General features: G+C 40.6%; 2 protein-coding genes and 1 long non-coding RNA gene across 3 annotated transcripts in view; 1 reads left to right on the top strand and 2 right to left on the bottom strand.

The window, feature by feature from the left end:
- Window positions 1–8,667, bottom strand: part of LOC136250635 (E3 ubiquitin-protein ligase rnf213-alpha-like) — a 486,640-nt gene extending 477,973 nt beyond the window's left edge. The window contains exons 1-2 of the mRNA XM_066042860.1: window positions 8,455–8,667; window positions 437–527 (exon numbers count right to left, since the gene is read on the bottom strand). Coding sequence (XP_065898932.1) covers window positions 437–521 — 85 coding nt within the window. The 5' untranslated portion in view covers window positions 522–527; window positions 8,455–8,667. The remainder of the gene's footprint in view (window positions 1–436; window positions 528–8,454) is intronic.
- On the top strand, window positions 2,163–4,079 carry LOC136248455 (uncharacterized). The gene has a single exon (XM_066040236.1). The coding sequence runs from the start codon at window positions 2,163–2,165 to the stop codon at window positions 4,077–4,079; it is 1,917 nt and encodes a 638-aa protein (XP_065896308.1).
- A 508-nt stretch (window positions 8,668–9,175) lies between the features above and the next one.
- Window positions 9,176–11,717, bottom strand: LOC136250638 (uncharacterized). Its single transcript, XR_010698609.1, has 3 exons — window positions 10,279–11,717; window positions 10,019–10,225; window positions 9,176–9,967 (listed from the first exon to the last, which is right to left on the bottom strand). It is a non-coding gene; the product is annotated as an uncharacterized lncRNA (long non-coding RNA).
- Between the last annotated feature and the right edge of the window lie 2,830 nt (window positions 11,718–14,547).

Below are 14,547 nucleotides of genomic sequence, written 5' to 3'. Positions count from 1 at the left end.
AAGGATCATGAAGAACTGGGCTTTTTTCCGTTACATAATTGATTGTTGGGGTACGCATTCTGACACAAAATTACTTTTATGGTATTCCTGGTGCCATTCTTTTTTTTATTGTGATATGCGCTCGTTTATTTGTCATAATTATGTTATAAAAAGGTAAACAAACAAGCAAAAGGAAAAATTAGGAATTTTAGAGTTGGATTAGAGATCAAAGAAAAATAGGTTATGACTGATGTCCACTACTATATCTACAGGTATAGGCAATCTTCTTGTTTCACCACTTTTTAGCTAGCTATCACTATTTTTCTTTGATCTCTAAAATTCTTAATTTTTCCTTTTACTTGTACACCTAAGTATCTGCTCTACTATACCATCCATGGCTGCTATAGATTAGGAGAATGCTCCAGGGTTTCAGATAACTGAGTGTAATAACAACTACCTTGAGGATTGCATACATGGTTTAAACCTGGCCTTAAGACAACTTGACAATAAGGACAAACTGCATCTACCCCTGAAGATGCCATTATCCTCTAAAAACAGCAAACATACAACATAATACATAGTTTATACCAACTATTAGCATTACAAAAAATGTATAGCTATAGATGTATTTGTGCCATACAAGTATGAAACACACAGCCAATAAAACATTATCCAAGGACTGTTTAATTAGAATGCTTGACACATTTTTTTACATTCTATTAGAGTAACTATATGTTCTATAATAGTAAAAGTTTCACTTGTTTATGCACTAAAATTGCATTAGAACTCAGTTGTTTCAAATGGATCTCACTGTATTTGTTAACCCAATCAACTAATTAATGACAATTATGTAAAAATACATAGCTTTTGCATGATTAATGCTGGCTCATGAGTTGCTTGCTGTGAATGCCGACAAATAAATGGCGGTTGGTTTCATTGGTAGGCATAATGCTAATAAGATGATGCAAGAGTAATTAAATGAACCCTTACAGCACTATACATAATAGGACAGTGTTTGTGGCCATGTGTGAAAAACACGGAAAATAGGAAACCAAGTGAAGCACTTTGCAACTTGGCAATACTGAAACAACCAGCTCTAATAGTGTAGTTGATACGACCATCCAACAGTCAAACCCCAACCTCATGCCACAGAAAAGAGGCCATGTGGGACTTGACTGTACAGCAGACAAAATCATAAAAGGGATGTCACACAGGCTCTTTTTGTAGGTAGATCTGCAACTGCAGTCAATCTCAAAGTCAACAATCAAAGTCACTAAATCTCTCCACAGTGGGTCAAAGGTCAAGATGAGATGAAGAGTTCAAAACCCATAATCTAACTACACATTTTCAAAAGCAAGTTTACAAAATTATAAGGCATAGAATCTCCTAGAAGATGCTACATGTCAAAACTTGGAGAAGAAATGCTTAAGTCACTGGTCAGGCACTGACAAACGCTTCAAGTTACAATTCAAGGTGCCCAGTCAAGACTTTGATCGCAGTCGCAGATCAATCTACAAGCTACACAAGTGCGAAGGTGACACCCCTTGATATACGAAGTATACTAAGTAACCCCAGGAACCTTGGGTTAGTATACCTATTAAATCCCCAATATTGTACATGTAATAGAGTAGTGCTATAACTAACTGAACAGCTATTATTATTATTATGTATGATGTAATTACTATATTGCGCATGCGTGAGCTCTTTAATTAGAATATGACTTGTGCCTGAATGTGAGCGTGCCGACAGTGGAGGTCCTACTGAGATCCGAATGTACCATGACAATCCTGTAGTGAAGCATCGTTGGAGGACAAGTCAAGGAAGACTGAATGTTTCTTTTCCACTTGGACGCAAGATCTCGGACAGATCAGGCTGATTCTCACCAAACACATGCCGCTCAAAGTGTGACTCTTCTGATTTTCATGCAGCAAGTCTGAGCGAAGTTAGCCGTGAGTAACTGTGAGTTTGTCATATTCTCAAGTACTATTTTAACAACAATGAGTAATGAAAGTGCATCGGTAACAGGTGTGGTAGATAACACGCAGGGGGCGGGGTCAGGACGAAGCCCTCGTACCCACACACACGTAGCTCTTAATTCGGTGCAACTCAAAGCTGGCCAGCTGCGCAGTCTAGGCAAGGCACTAGGTCTGCCTATGTCAGGTTCTGTTGGTGATTAGAGGCTCATGATTGAAGGGAAGATCACGGAGCTTGGCCGTGACTCTCGCAACGTACAGGTTGCACTGTCCAGAGATAAGGATGAGAGGAGCTTCACGCTGTCAGACCATGAGGGTGTGTTCCTCACAGTTAATCCGGAGAGTGATGAGCCAGAAGAACAGGACGACAGCAGTGAACACGCACGTGGTCACGAGCCCCTGCATTCACTCATGCCCACAGACGAATCCAATGAGCTGGAGACAATTCGCAACAAGAGAGATGAGCTACAAGCCACAGTAGATACACTAACTCAGGAGAAGGTTACTTTACAAGAGCAGCTACAAGCAATGCAACAGGCACTAGAATCCAGTAAGACAAGAGTGAAGGAGATTTGGAAGATGAGCTGTGAGCAAGTAGAAGAATTTGATGAAACAACAGCTGCCAAGGATAGAGAGATTGCAGAACTGAAGCTAAGACTGGCAGGGCAAGCGACAGAGAGAGGTCACTCACCTACACCCAGTATTGATGGCTCAATAACAGAACTGCCCATAACTTCTCGACAGTCGAGAAGAGGGAAAGCACCTCCAGTAGAAATGTTCTCTGGAGACAACGCGGGTATTCGCTTAGATGACTGGCTACCTAGTTTGCGTCGTGCGGCGAACTGGAATAACTGGACAGAGGAGGAGCAGTTAATACAATTTGCTGGACATTTGAAAGGGCGAGCCCTGGCAGAATGGAATCTCTTGACAGCTGAGGAAATCTGTACTGTAGAAGGAGCAGCTAAGAGCATGAGAGATCGTCTTGATCCTTGTAGTAAGGTCATGGCAGGCCAAGATTTTAGACGAACAATGCAGAGAGATGGAGAATCTGTCTCAGATTTCATCTGTCGACTTGAGAAGGCTTATTCAATTGCTTATGGTACTGAGAAAATGAGTAAGGAGACAAAGGATGTAATGTTATACGGACAGCTCCAGGAGGGTTTGCGTCTGTCAATTGTGAGGAGTCCTAGTGTATCAGGTGCTCTCTCATACAAAGAGCTTTGTATGGCAGCAAAACATGAGGAGAAAAGACTTGCAGAGGTTAAGAAGCGTCAAGACAATGAGAAGTCCTTCACAAACACTAAGTATAGATCTGACAGACAAGTAAGTGGGTCTGGTGCAAGCAGAAATAGTAGTGTGAGTTCAAGTCAGGCAGTAAGTAAAGATGTCAGAAGGTGTTATATTTGTAACAAATTAGGCCATGTAGCTAAGTTCTGCAAGGCATCTAACAAGAAGGAGGAGGCAAGTGGAAGCCTCATTAAGAGTGATGACAAAGCCAAGCTTCCAAACTCACAATATACTGGTAGTAAAGGTACTAATAAGCAAGTGAGTACGAAACCTTTAAGTGTTACACAGTCAGAGCCTTCTAGTAGTAGAGTTAGTGTGGATCCTGTGTCACTATTGTATTCCTCAGATTCAGAGAGTAGTGTTGATATGGTCAGAGTTTGTGACCAAGGTAGCAGACCACAATATGTGAATATTGAGATACAAGGTGTACCTACATCAGGCGTGATAGACACCGGAGCTGACATAACAATTATGGGTGGTGAGCTATTTAAGAAGATTGCTAAAGCAGCCAGGTTGAAGAAGAGAGATTTTAAGCAAGCAGACCGTACTCCATGTACATATGACAGAATGCAGTTTAAATTACATGGAAGAATAGATTTACAAGTAGTATTTGATGGCAAGATGTTAGTCACCCCAATTCACATTAAGATGGATGCTCATGATCAGCTGTTGCTGTCCGAAGGGGTCTGCAGTCAGCTAGGTATCTTAGAGTACCACAAGAATGTGTGGCCAGGTCGTGAACTATTGTCAGATTCGCCCAACCAGTTCAGGTGGAGCAGCAGTCCCATTGGTAAGGACTTTTCGTGTTTGTCTTTCAGAGCCAGTGACCATTCCTGCTAATAAGAGCACTGTAGTTTCTGTGCATGTGGAAATGGACAAAGCTGCCAACCCAGTTTCACTGTTGTTGGAAGGGAATGGAGCTGTATATAAGAACACTGGTCTGATTATTGATAGAGCTCTCCTTCAGCCAAGTGATGATGGCAAAGCTTGTTTGAAAATTCACAATGTTGGAGGCTTTACAGAACGGATTGAAGAGGGTGCCTTACTGGGAGATGCAGAAGAGACTTGTGTGATGATCCCACCTGAAGATGACTGTGCTGTACCTGGAGAAGTTAAGCAGATCAGAATGGAAAGTATCCAAGAGAACCAGAGCCGTAGAGGTAGATTTATGGAATTGATCACTGTTCCGAATTTGCCAGAACCAGAGAAGACTTTGTTATGCGAGTTCTTGATGGACCATAATGATGTTTTTGCCTTAGATGAGATCGATAGAGGGGAGACAGACTTGATACAATTAGAGATTGACACAGGAGAGGCACCACCTATCAAGCAGTCATTTAGAAGAATGCCGTATGCCACACGAGAGGAAGTTGCCAGTCAGTTGCACAAGATGAGACAGTTGAATGTCATACAACCATCAAAATCTCCCTGGGCAAGTCCAGTGGTGTTGGTAAAGAGGAAAAATGGTTCCTTCCGATTTTGTGTTGATTATAGGAGTTTGAACAGTGTTACCCAAGTCTGATAATTTTCCCTTACCTCGAATTGATGACTTGCTTGATGAACTTGGTAAGGCAAAATTCTTCTCAACGTTAGACCTAGCATCTGGATTTTGGCAAATCCGTGTTCACAGTGATTCTCAAGAGAAAACTGCGTTCTCAACTCCATTTGGGTTGTTTGAATTTCGAGTTATGCCATTTGGGTTTAAGAATGCACCTAGCGTGTTTCAGAGACTTATGCAGCAAGTCCTGGCTGGAGTGAACCCAGAAAATGGACCTAGTTTTGCTGCTGCTTACATTGATGATCTTCTGATATTTTCAGTTACTTTACAGGAACATTTGGATCATCTTTGCCAAGTTATTCACAGACTTAGAGAAGTCGGGCTTAAGGTCAACTCTGGAAAGTGTCAGTTTATTAGAAGTGAGGTAGAGTATTTGGGACATGTGATTACACCAGAAGGATTAAGGCCCAACAGTAAGTTAGTTGAGGCAGTCAGAGACTACTCTCCTCCCAAGAATGTCCAAGAGTTACGAAGATTCTTAGGTCTAACATCGTATTACAGACGATTTGTCAACCGCTTTGCAAAAGTAGCAGAGCCGCTTCATCGTCTTACTTGCAAGAATGCTGCATTTGAATGGTCCCAGGAGTGCCAAATTGCGTTTGATGAGCTCAAGAGGAGGTTAGTTACACCCCCTGTGTTGGCATATCCTAATTTTGATGTAGACTTTGTATTAGAGACAGATGCATCCCACCAGGGGCTGGGTGCAGTGTTATCACAGAGGCAGGAGGATGGCAGACTTCACCCTGTTGCGTATGCCAGTCGTGCTTTGTCAGGGGCAGAGAAAAACTATGATATAACTGACCTCGACACTTTGGCAGTGGTATGGGCTATTTCTCATTTCCACTATTATTTGTATGGCCACTGTGTAACGGTGTATACGGATCACTCTGTGGTTAAGGCTGTGTTAGAGACTGCTAGTCCTTCAGGTCGTCATGCCCGCTGGTGGACCAGAGTGTTTAGTAGAGGAGTCAAAGAGGTAACCATTGTGTATCGTCCTGGAAAGGACAATGTCTTGGCTGATGCACTGTTGCACGATCCTACTGGTAGTGCTCCTGTGAATGGTCTGGCAGAGGAAGAAACCCAAGTTGCAGCTGTGAAATCTGCTCCAACTACAATAGATAGTGTCTTCAAGATGACCCCAGCAGTTGGTTGTTCTAAGTATGACCAGGTGGATGAGCAAAGTAAGGATCCTGATGTGAAACGTATGTTAGATTACCCACGGACCAATATGCTCCCTGAGGATCAGAAGGAAGCCCGCTGTATTGTGGCCCAAGCACCATCATTTTGTGTACCTAACGGAGTGCTGTATTTCATTGATAGCCGACGAGGGAATACGAAGAGAGTTGTAGTACCCCAGTCACTGAGAAGCCTTATCATGACTGAGAACCACAGTGGCCCATGTGCTGGACACTTTGCAGGTAATAAACTGTACAATATGTTGGTTAGACACTGGTACTGGAGAGGTATGTATGAGGATGTTATGAAGCACTGTCATAACTGTCCCCAGTGTGTTTTCGTGTCAGGAAGTGGCAGGCATGTGAAGTCACCACTTCATCCAATACCTGTTAATAGACCATTTCAAGTGTTAGGGGTGGACATTATGGATCTGCCAGTGACAGAAAGTGGGAACAAACACGTGGTAGTGTTTCAGGATTATTTTAGTAAGTGGCCCAGAGTGTATGCATGCAGTACCCGATCAGAAGGCAATTAGACTAGTTGAATTATTGACCAAGGAAGTTATTCCTCTCTTTGGGGTGCCTGAAGCCCTTCTTTCAGACCGAGGCACAAACTTATTGAGTCACCTGATGTCAGATGTGTGTGCAAGGTTAGGAAGTATGAAGTTAAACACAACTGCATACCACCCAGAGTGTGATGGTATGGTTGAACATTTCAACCGAACCCTTAAAGCAATGCTATGTAAGCAAGTCAATAGATTTGGTACACAGTGGGATAAGTATTTATCAGGTGTTCTGTGGGCGTACAGGAATACACCCCACGATACCACAGGCGAAAAGCCCTCATATTTGCTCTTCGGGATAGATTGCCGATCCCCAACTGAAGCTGAACTCACACCTCCTACAGAGTGGAGTCCCATCTCAGTGACAGATTACAGAGAAGAGTTGTTTTTATCACTGTCTTCAGCAAGACAACTTGTGGTGGAAACTATTCAAGAGGCTCAGAGGAAATATAAGGTTTATTATGATCAGAAAGCAAAGGCAGACAGATTTCGACTTGGGGAGTGGATACTTAAGTTCCCACATGAAGAGTCAGGAAAGCAGAGAAAACTTTCTAGACCATGGCACGGTCCATACAGAATCATGAAGTTGACTGACACAGGTGTGACTGCCATCAAGATATACTTCCCAGAGGATGGCACCATCAAAGTTCATCAGAACCGAGTGTCACCATGTCCAATGGGCCTTCCAGCCGGTTGCTATTGGTATGGGGAAAAGCATAAATGCCCCAGTTTGCCAAAGTGGGCATTTTCATTATTCCAGGAGCAGGTTGACAGTACTGAATTGCATCAGACACCAAATGATTCTGTGTGTGAAGAACAGATACAAAGTGATACTACAGAGCAGAGATATGATACTTCTGAGTCCCATTCATCAGTGAGTGGTAAGAACCTCAATGATAGCAGTCAATTGTCAAGAGCACCCAAAGCTCCAACAAAAAGTGATGTTCCCTTGCCAGCTACAAGGAAAACTCGTACCAGGAACATTGTTCTTCCAATGAGATACAGAGATCAGCCCAGGTGTGCTGATAATGAAGGGGAGGGGTGATGTAATAGAGTAGTGCTATAACTAACTGAACAGCTATTATTATTATGTATGATGTAATTACTATATTGCGCATGTGTGAGCTCTTTAATTAGAATATGACATGTGAGCGTGCCGACATACAACAGGAAATTTGAATAAAGAAAAATTTTATGAATTGGATAAATTAAATTTTAACATCTATAAGTGCCCCTAAAAGTAAATGTTTAGATCCATGATTTCTCAAGATGTATATCTGTAGTCACTTCCATACCATCAGTTGATACACTTGCAACCAAACTTTGATCATCGAAATTTCTCTTTGATTGCTTGATCTCACCTATAAAAATGCCTTGATTCTTGATCGTCAACTGTAAAAGCATAGTAAATGCTTTTTTTAAAAATTTTTTATTATTTTTGACAATGATAATATAAACAAACACTTAAACAGTGGGCAGAGAGGCAAACTCTGCCCAGTCCTGGGATGATGGTATTGTTGCCATTACAGAAGCAGCATTGCCACGTTGAACATCAATGGCAACCTTCTGAATCAAAAATTGGGTGGCCCTATTATCACCGGACTGTTCCATCACCCAGTAAATTCTCGTGTTGCTAAAAAGTAGCTTTCCAAGGTGTTTGATTACTTTTGTGAACGTCTTGATCACTTGATTGAATTCGCCGGGACGCTCGCTCCAACCCTAGCTCGCCTCGAACTCACCCAAAAACTTTCATACAACTAGTGTGTTTGATACTCGAGTTATGGGTGACACTGCCGGACGATGCCGGACGACGTTTTTTTTCTTTTTGTGTGGAAACCTCCACCCCCACACAAAAAGAAAAAAGGATAGCCCTCTAGTCTGTTTACAAAATCGAAGTACAAATATACACTAAGTTTTACCTGGTCTGTGAACTGAGACCGAGCAGGAAGGCCACTCAGGGAAGCAGACCAGAGTTTTCACCGACAGTTATAAACTGAAATCTCTCTGCCAAGTTCTCCCGGCTTCAGTTCTAAACGATACAAAACTGTAAATGCTAGCAGTTTATTAAAACCAGTCCTGCCAACTGCTACGCTTAGAATTTCCAGGAAATGCTACACGTGTCACACAGGGTATTTCCCGACCATAAAGAGCGCGCCATTTAATGCTTTAATTAATAAGAAGTAGAGGCTGAGAATCTCACCAGCATGCCTTAATCGATCGATGGATTAACAAATCGTGCGAAGTTGAATATAGTGTAAAGATTTAGAGAGCCGGTAAAATGACGATGAACTGAAGTGGCCGTTAATGCTAAACGTGTTTGAACATGTTCGTAGCTCCAAGAAACTCTTCTTCACAGTAACCTTCATGGCTACAGAAACTACGCACAGGAAAAGTTACTGATAAATAATATGCAAGATTTTACAACAAATATGACTATCCACATACTCTATGGAATTGTTGGCCAATTGAATACACTATAGCAAGTAATATCACCTAAGGAATTTATTGTGATACTTATTGTAGAATTGTTTATAGAATTTGCAATGCATTTTTCTGTGAATCTTATCACAAATCATCTGACAAACTTATTGTATTTCATTTGTTAAATTTTCTATAAAACCATTGAAGAATTCCCCATTGCAGTTTTACTACTAATTTTGTTATAATTTGTCATGACACAAAAAACTTACAAAAATACAACCAAAACTAAAAGCATACAGTAATACAACATGTCCTGCATCAGTACATAGCTATAGTCCTGTCCTTTAGTAATCATATGTTCTGTCTGTTAAGTGATCAACAAATGTTCCATCTGTTTAGTGACAAATGTTCCGTCTGTTTAGTGATCAACAAATGTTCCGTCTGTTTAGAGATCACCAAAATAATGTTCCATCTGTTTAGTGATCAACAAATTTCTGTCTGTTTAGTATTCAACAAATGTTCCATCTGTTTAGTGATTAGCAAATGTTCTGTCTGTTTAGTGATCAACAAATTTCTATCTGTATAGTGTTCAACAAATGTTCCATCTGTTTAGTGTTCAACAAATGTTCCGTCTGTTTAGTAATCAACAAATGTTCCATCTGTTTAGTGTTCAATGAATTTCCGTCTGTCTAGTGATCAACAAATGTGCTGTCTGTTTAGTAATCAACAAATGTTCCATCTGCTTAGTGATCAACAAATTTAGTGATCAACATAAAATTATTTTCTGTCTGTTTAGTGATCATCAACAAATGTTCCATCTGTGAAGAGATCAACAAGCGTTCCGTCTGTTTAGTAATCATCAACAAATGTTTCATCTGTTTAGTAGTCAACAATGTTCCATCTGGATCATCCGAAGAATTCTCCACATACAAATCCCAATTGTTACAAATGTGTGGCTCGAATAAACAATCTTCAGCAAATTGGCCATAGCCTCAGAAATATAGCTCTTCCCTGCAGTATAATAATATAATCAGCTGTGCATATAATTAAATAATAACGCACAAAGTTTAAACAACCATTTTTCGTGCTGAAATCCTTCCTTTGTTCTAGATTTTTTTATTCAGAACATTCATTTGGGTATAAATTATTAATTGACGGAGACTCCTTCAATGCAACATCTACACACTTCAATAGTTTCAAATACACTCCAGATCAAAACATTATTCTGGTTTTTGTACACCCACACCAAACAGATTTTATTTTGACTCACTACAATGACATAATATGCATACACAATAATAGGAACTGATGTGCTTGCTTACCAGATGAAGTGGATCCTTAAGTTGATTAGCCAACACTACAACCTGAAATTTTTACATTCGACAACCATACAAGTTAGGCATTAGCTAGCTATCACCTCACCTGTTGTGTTACTTCAATGGCAGCCATTCTATAGGGTTACCATTAACAATAAATTTTCAGTTATACAAATGAAAGTGCATGTATGCATAAAAATTAGATTAAATCGCATCGTTCAGTCACAATTGCAACTTACCTCTCTAAAGTTCCGCCAGTTTTATCCCGGCTGGCATCATTGAAGACTGAACTATAACATCTCCTTTACTTATGCCATCAAAACGCCCAGACTTAAAAGAATACCCTCGTGAAGCTTAGGCCTTCTCTCAAACATCCTGCACGACGTCCACGTCTTCATCAGTTTGACTCTGAACTGAGTTCCCGCCGTTTCTATCACGTGGTTACTGTCATGGTGACGATCACGTGAATTGCTCGACTCTCGGAAGTTCGTCGTTCTGGAAGCCTTTGGTGATGGTTTATGCAAACAGCAAGATGTTTTCAGTCCGTGCAGAGACATTTCAGAGTGTTTGGAAATGAAAACAGGAAGAAATTTCACAAGAATACATCTCGGAATACACGTATGCTCTGTGCGCATGCGTACAGATCATCTATATATGTCTATGACCTGATTATTTATTGTATAGATGAGGCAAGTGGACATGGTGTGTGTAGGGATCACATCACTACAATACTAACACTAATAGAAAGTACTTTTACACGGGTCTTTATCACCATTCTAAGACTGACGATTTAGAGAACCAAGAAATCCGGCAACCATGCAACATAACCAGTCAGTATGCCATACCATAGGTAGCATATAATATCCATGGCCATACTTGACAGCAATGTCTGAAGTTGACTATGGTGTGGACAAAAGCCAACAATGGTGATGGTACCTGATCAAACAATCATGTTTTGTGTGCATACTTATACACTCTCATGATTGCATTCAGTTGTTCATTCAATGCAATGCCATGCACATATGCTAGAATCATGTTACTTTCTATAAAAGCTGATGCTTTTTGGAATATACTCATATTGGGATTTGAATGGAAGGTTGAATATTTACCATCTTGTGAAGTTTCAGAACACTGGTGTATAAAGCCAGGAAGTTCAGTTTTCGGCTGGTGACTGTCCACATGCAGTAGCATGCACATTGTTTAGTGATCATTTACTTTGGATTGGATTGTGCATGGCAGCTTATACAAAGGTACTTTACTGCTGTTGGTTCATCACAGCCCTATACACCCAGTCTTTAATCAGTGATGAAATCACAAGTCCACGATTTGCATACTACCACAGTCCATGCAAGTTGGATGAACTACTATAATAAATAATTATATGATTATAGCTCTGTGTGTGTTGATGTTGTAAAGATAATTAATATTCAAAGCCTCATGATCAGATGAACACATACATACGGTAATATAATTCTACAAAGCATTTTACAATGCACTAAAATTCGCTGTGAAAAAAAGTACACTATTTTATAGTCATTATATCACTATTTGTAAAGTGAGAATATATTGTGGAATTACTCGCAATATTCTTTTGTCATAATTCAACAATGAAATATCATGTAGTATTTTATACTATATTCCCCAGTACTGTTTAATGTCCTGTGAAATTGTTTGCACTATATATATTACTGTGGTTTATTTCAGTAAAATGTTATGCATAATTCTACTGAGTGTTTTATAGCACAGAAAAATGCTCTGCAAAACACTACATACTATTCCTCAGGTACTTTTCCTGTGACGGCCTTGACAGTGGATATAGTCTGTGGAACTTTCCAAGCGAAGTTGCTTACCAGAGACTTATCTTGTGGGTCTAGCCGTTGCATCGAGTTTGGCTCTCGAACCCTGACACCCTGTGAATTTCAGCGTGAAGCGGGTAAAGCCTCTGCTAAAAACTGGAAGAATACCATCCGCTATCAAGATAAACCCCTCTCCCGAAACTTGGACTCTTTCGTGGATTACTCGGGTAAACGTTGTTGCCGGTTTATTGGTGAGCCGTCTCGTAGCTACCCTCCAAGTTCTCAGTCAATTGCAAGCTGGCGCAAACTCTCAGCCCAACTTTCCACCTTCTACTGCTAGTGCTTTAGCCGATACGACTCAAGCGTCACTACCAGCGGACTTAAATAATGCTATTGATATCAAGTCGACTGACGTTTCAGTGACGGTCACCCCGCGCAGAGCTCTCAACTCTCACGCATTGCGCGTGAGACACACGCATTTGACTCCAATCTCACTCTTGATTTTGCAACTCACGCATAGTTTTGCAAACACCTCACGCATTTTTCAGAAACAGACTGTCTATAGCTTTATAATATAGTCTCTATTAACTTACAATCCGAGCCCGTTACAATCTTTGTACCCCCGCGACAGCGAGCCGTATACTTTCGTACTTGAGATTTCGTAGTGAACGGTGCCGGCTCGCTTGTATCACATGCAAATACACGTGCAGCTGCACTGTGATGCTGTTCATATGGAGCAGCTAATTTAATTTTTATCTCTAAGGCTTCAATATTATTAACAGTGGTTGTTTACTTGTAATATCTGGTTAGCTCAGTACAAGTTACTCCCCTTTCACAGTGGCCTTTGTGCACTGCTATGGTGTTTTTTCTTTGTGTGTTGAATACAATAAAGCTCACAGTAGCAAACAATAACTCTATAGTAGGGTCCGCAATCCGAAAAATCAACTTTCACAAATCAATCCCCTACCAATGTGGGATGTTCATTGTAGTATCCCATTGCTAGATCCACCATGAAACCGGAAGCACGATTGTTATCTTCACAGAACTATCGATTTTAGTATTTCGTGAGATGCAAAAATTATTTTTTAAATTTCGTGCTCTACACAAAGAACAGGATAGAACTTGCTGCTTAGCTAGGTATTATCTAGAGTTAATGTAGTTAAAAAGTACACACAGTAATAAGCAAATGATTCACTGGGTTACCGGCACAGGGTTGCTTTCTCTCAAAAAGCAGAAAACACAACACGAATTTTCAAATTCAAAGTGCCCTACCAGCCAAGATAAGAAAAGCCAACTCTTCCTCATAGTGATGCGATAAGGTTGGATGCATAGTCTGTATATGCTGTTAGTCTGGAAAGGATCTGAGACTTCTCACCATCTGGGTGAAGAACGTCAAAATTTTCGTGCGTCATTTCAAGGGATTCTCTCAATGGTACCAAAGTGCTTTCCAGTACTTCTGATGCCACACTGGTCACTTAATGTTGTTTAGAATGATGATAAATGATGGATCAAAACGTTTGATAGTAGTAGCAGTTGGTATTTCTATGATTTCATATGATGCAGTATACCAGCAGCTCACCAGGAGCTCCACCCAGCTCGAATCAAAAATGAAAGATGTTGTGCATTTTTCGGTTTGTTTTGGGATGTTTTGAAGCATAATGGTGATGTAGGGTGATCTAGTGAAGATTCGAAGCTGCTGTGGAGCGTGAGAGGTGAAGTCAAATTTGGACGATTTTGCTGCCTCCCTTGATGCATAGCTTAGAGCGAGGCATGGAAGCTGTGGATGAAACAATGATTGACAACCGCTATTACCAAACGTTCAGGGACATATTTTGCCATAGTTTTAGTCTATAATTGATGATTGTTGTGGCTGCAGAAGCGCTGGAAATGGCTAGAAAGCGCGACACAATTCTTTGATGCTGCAGAAAATTTTGACGCTCGTCACCCAGATGCATGGTGAGAAGTCTCAGATCTTTTCCAAACTAACAGCATAGACAGACTATGCACCCAACCGTATCAAAACACTATGAGGAATAGTTGGCTTCTCTTGCCCTGGGTGCAGGGGCGGATCCAGGGGGGGGGCTTTGGGGGCTGAAGCCCCCCCCTTCATATTTAGGCTTTACTTGATCAATATGCTGAGTATTATAATGAAATTTTGTCTTAGCATAATTATGTGACCACTAATAATACAAATACTCATAAAACCACCTTATAAACGTCTTTCCAAGGTATTATCAGTGGATTTATGCTAAAATTTATGCAACAAGGACCCGAATCAGCATTGGAGGTTTACAAGATCGAGATACTCTAATAGAGCAGTCAGCTAACTACTCTAATAGAACATTCACAGGAAACATGTAGTTGGTTCTGTTATGGAATTTTTCCAAATCTGCCTGCACCTATACATGCAATGAAATGAATTGGTCTGTTTAAAGGGCTTCATTCATCTACTTGTGTAGTTAATATGTATGACAATACT

Source organism: Dysidea avara, chromosome 3 (genome assembly GCF_963678975.1).
Source record: "Dysidea avara chromosome 3, odDysAvar1.4, whole genome shotgun sequence".
Classification (NCBI taxonomy): domain Eukaryota; kingdom Metazoa; phylum Porifera; class Demospongiae; order Dictyoceratida; family Dysideidae; genus Dysidea; species Dysidea avara.
The sequence above is the reverse complement of the archived record's forward strand: the minus strand, read 5'-3'. Positions and strand labels throughout refer to the sequence as shown.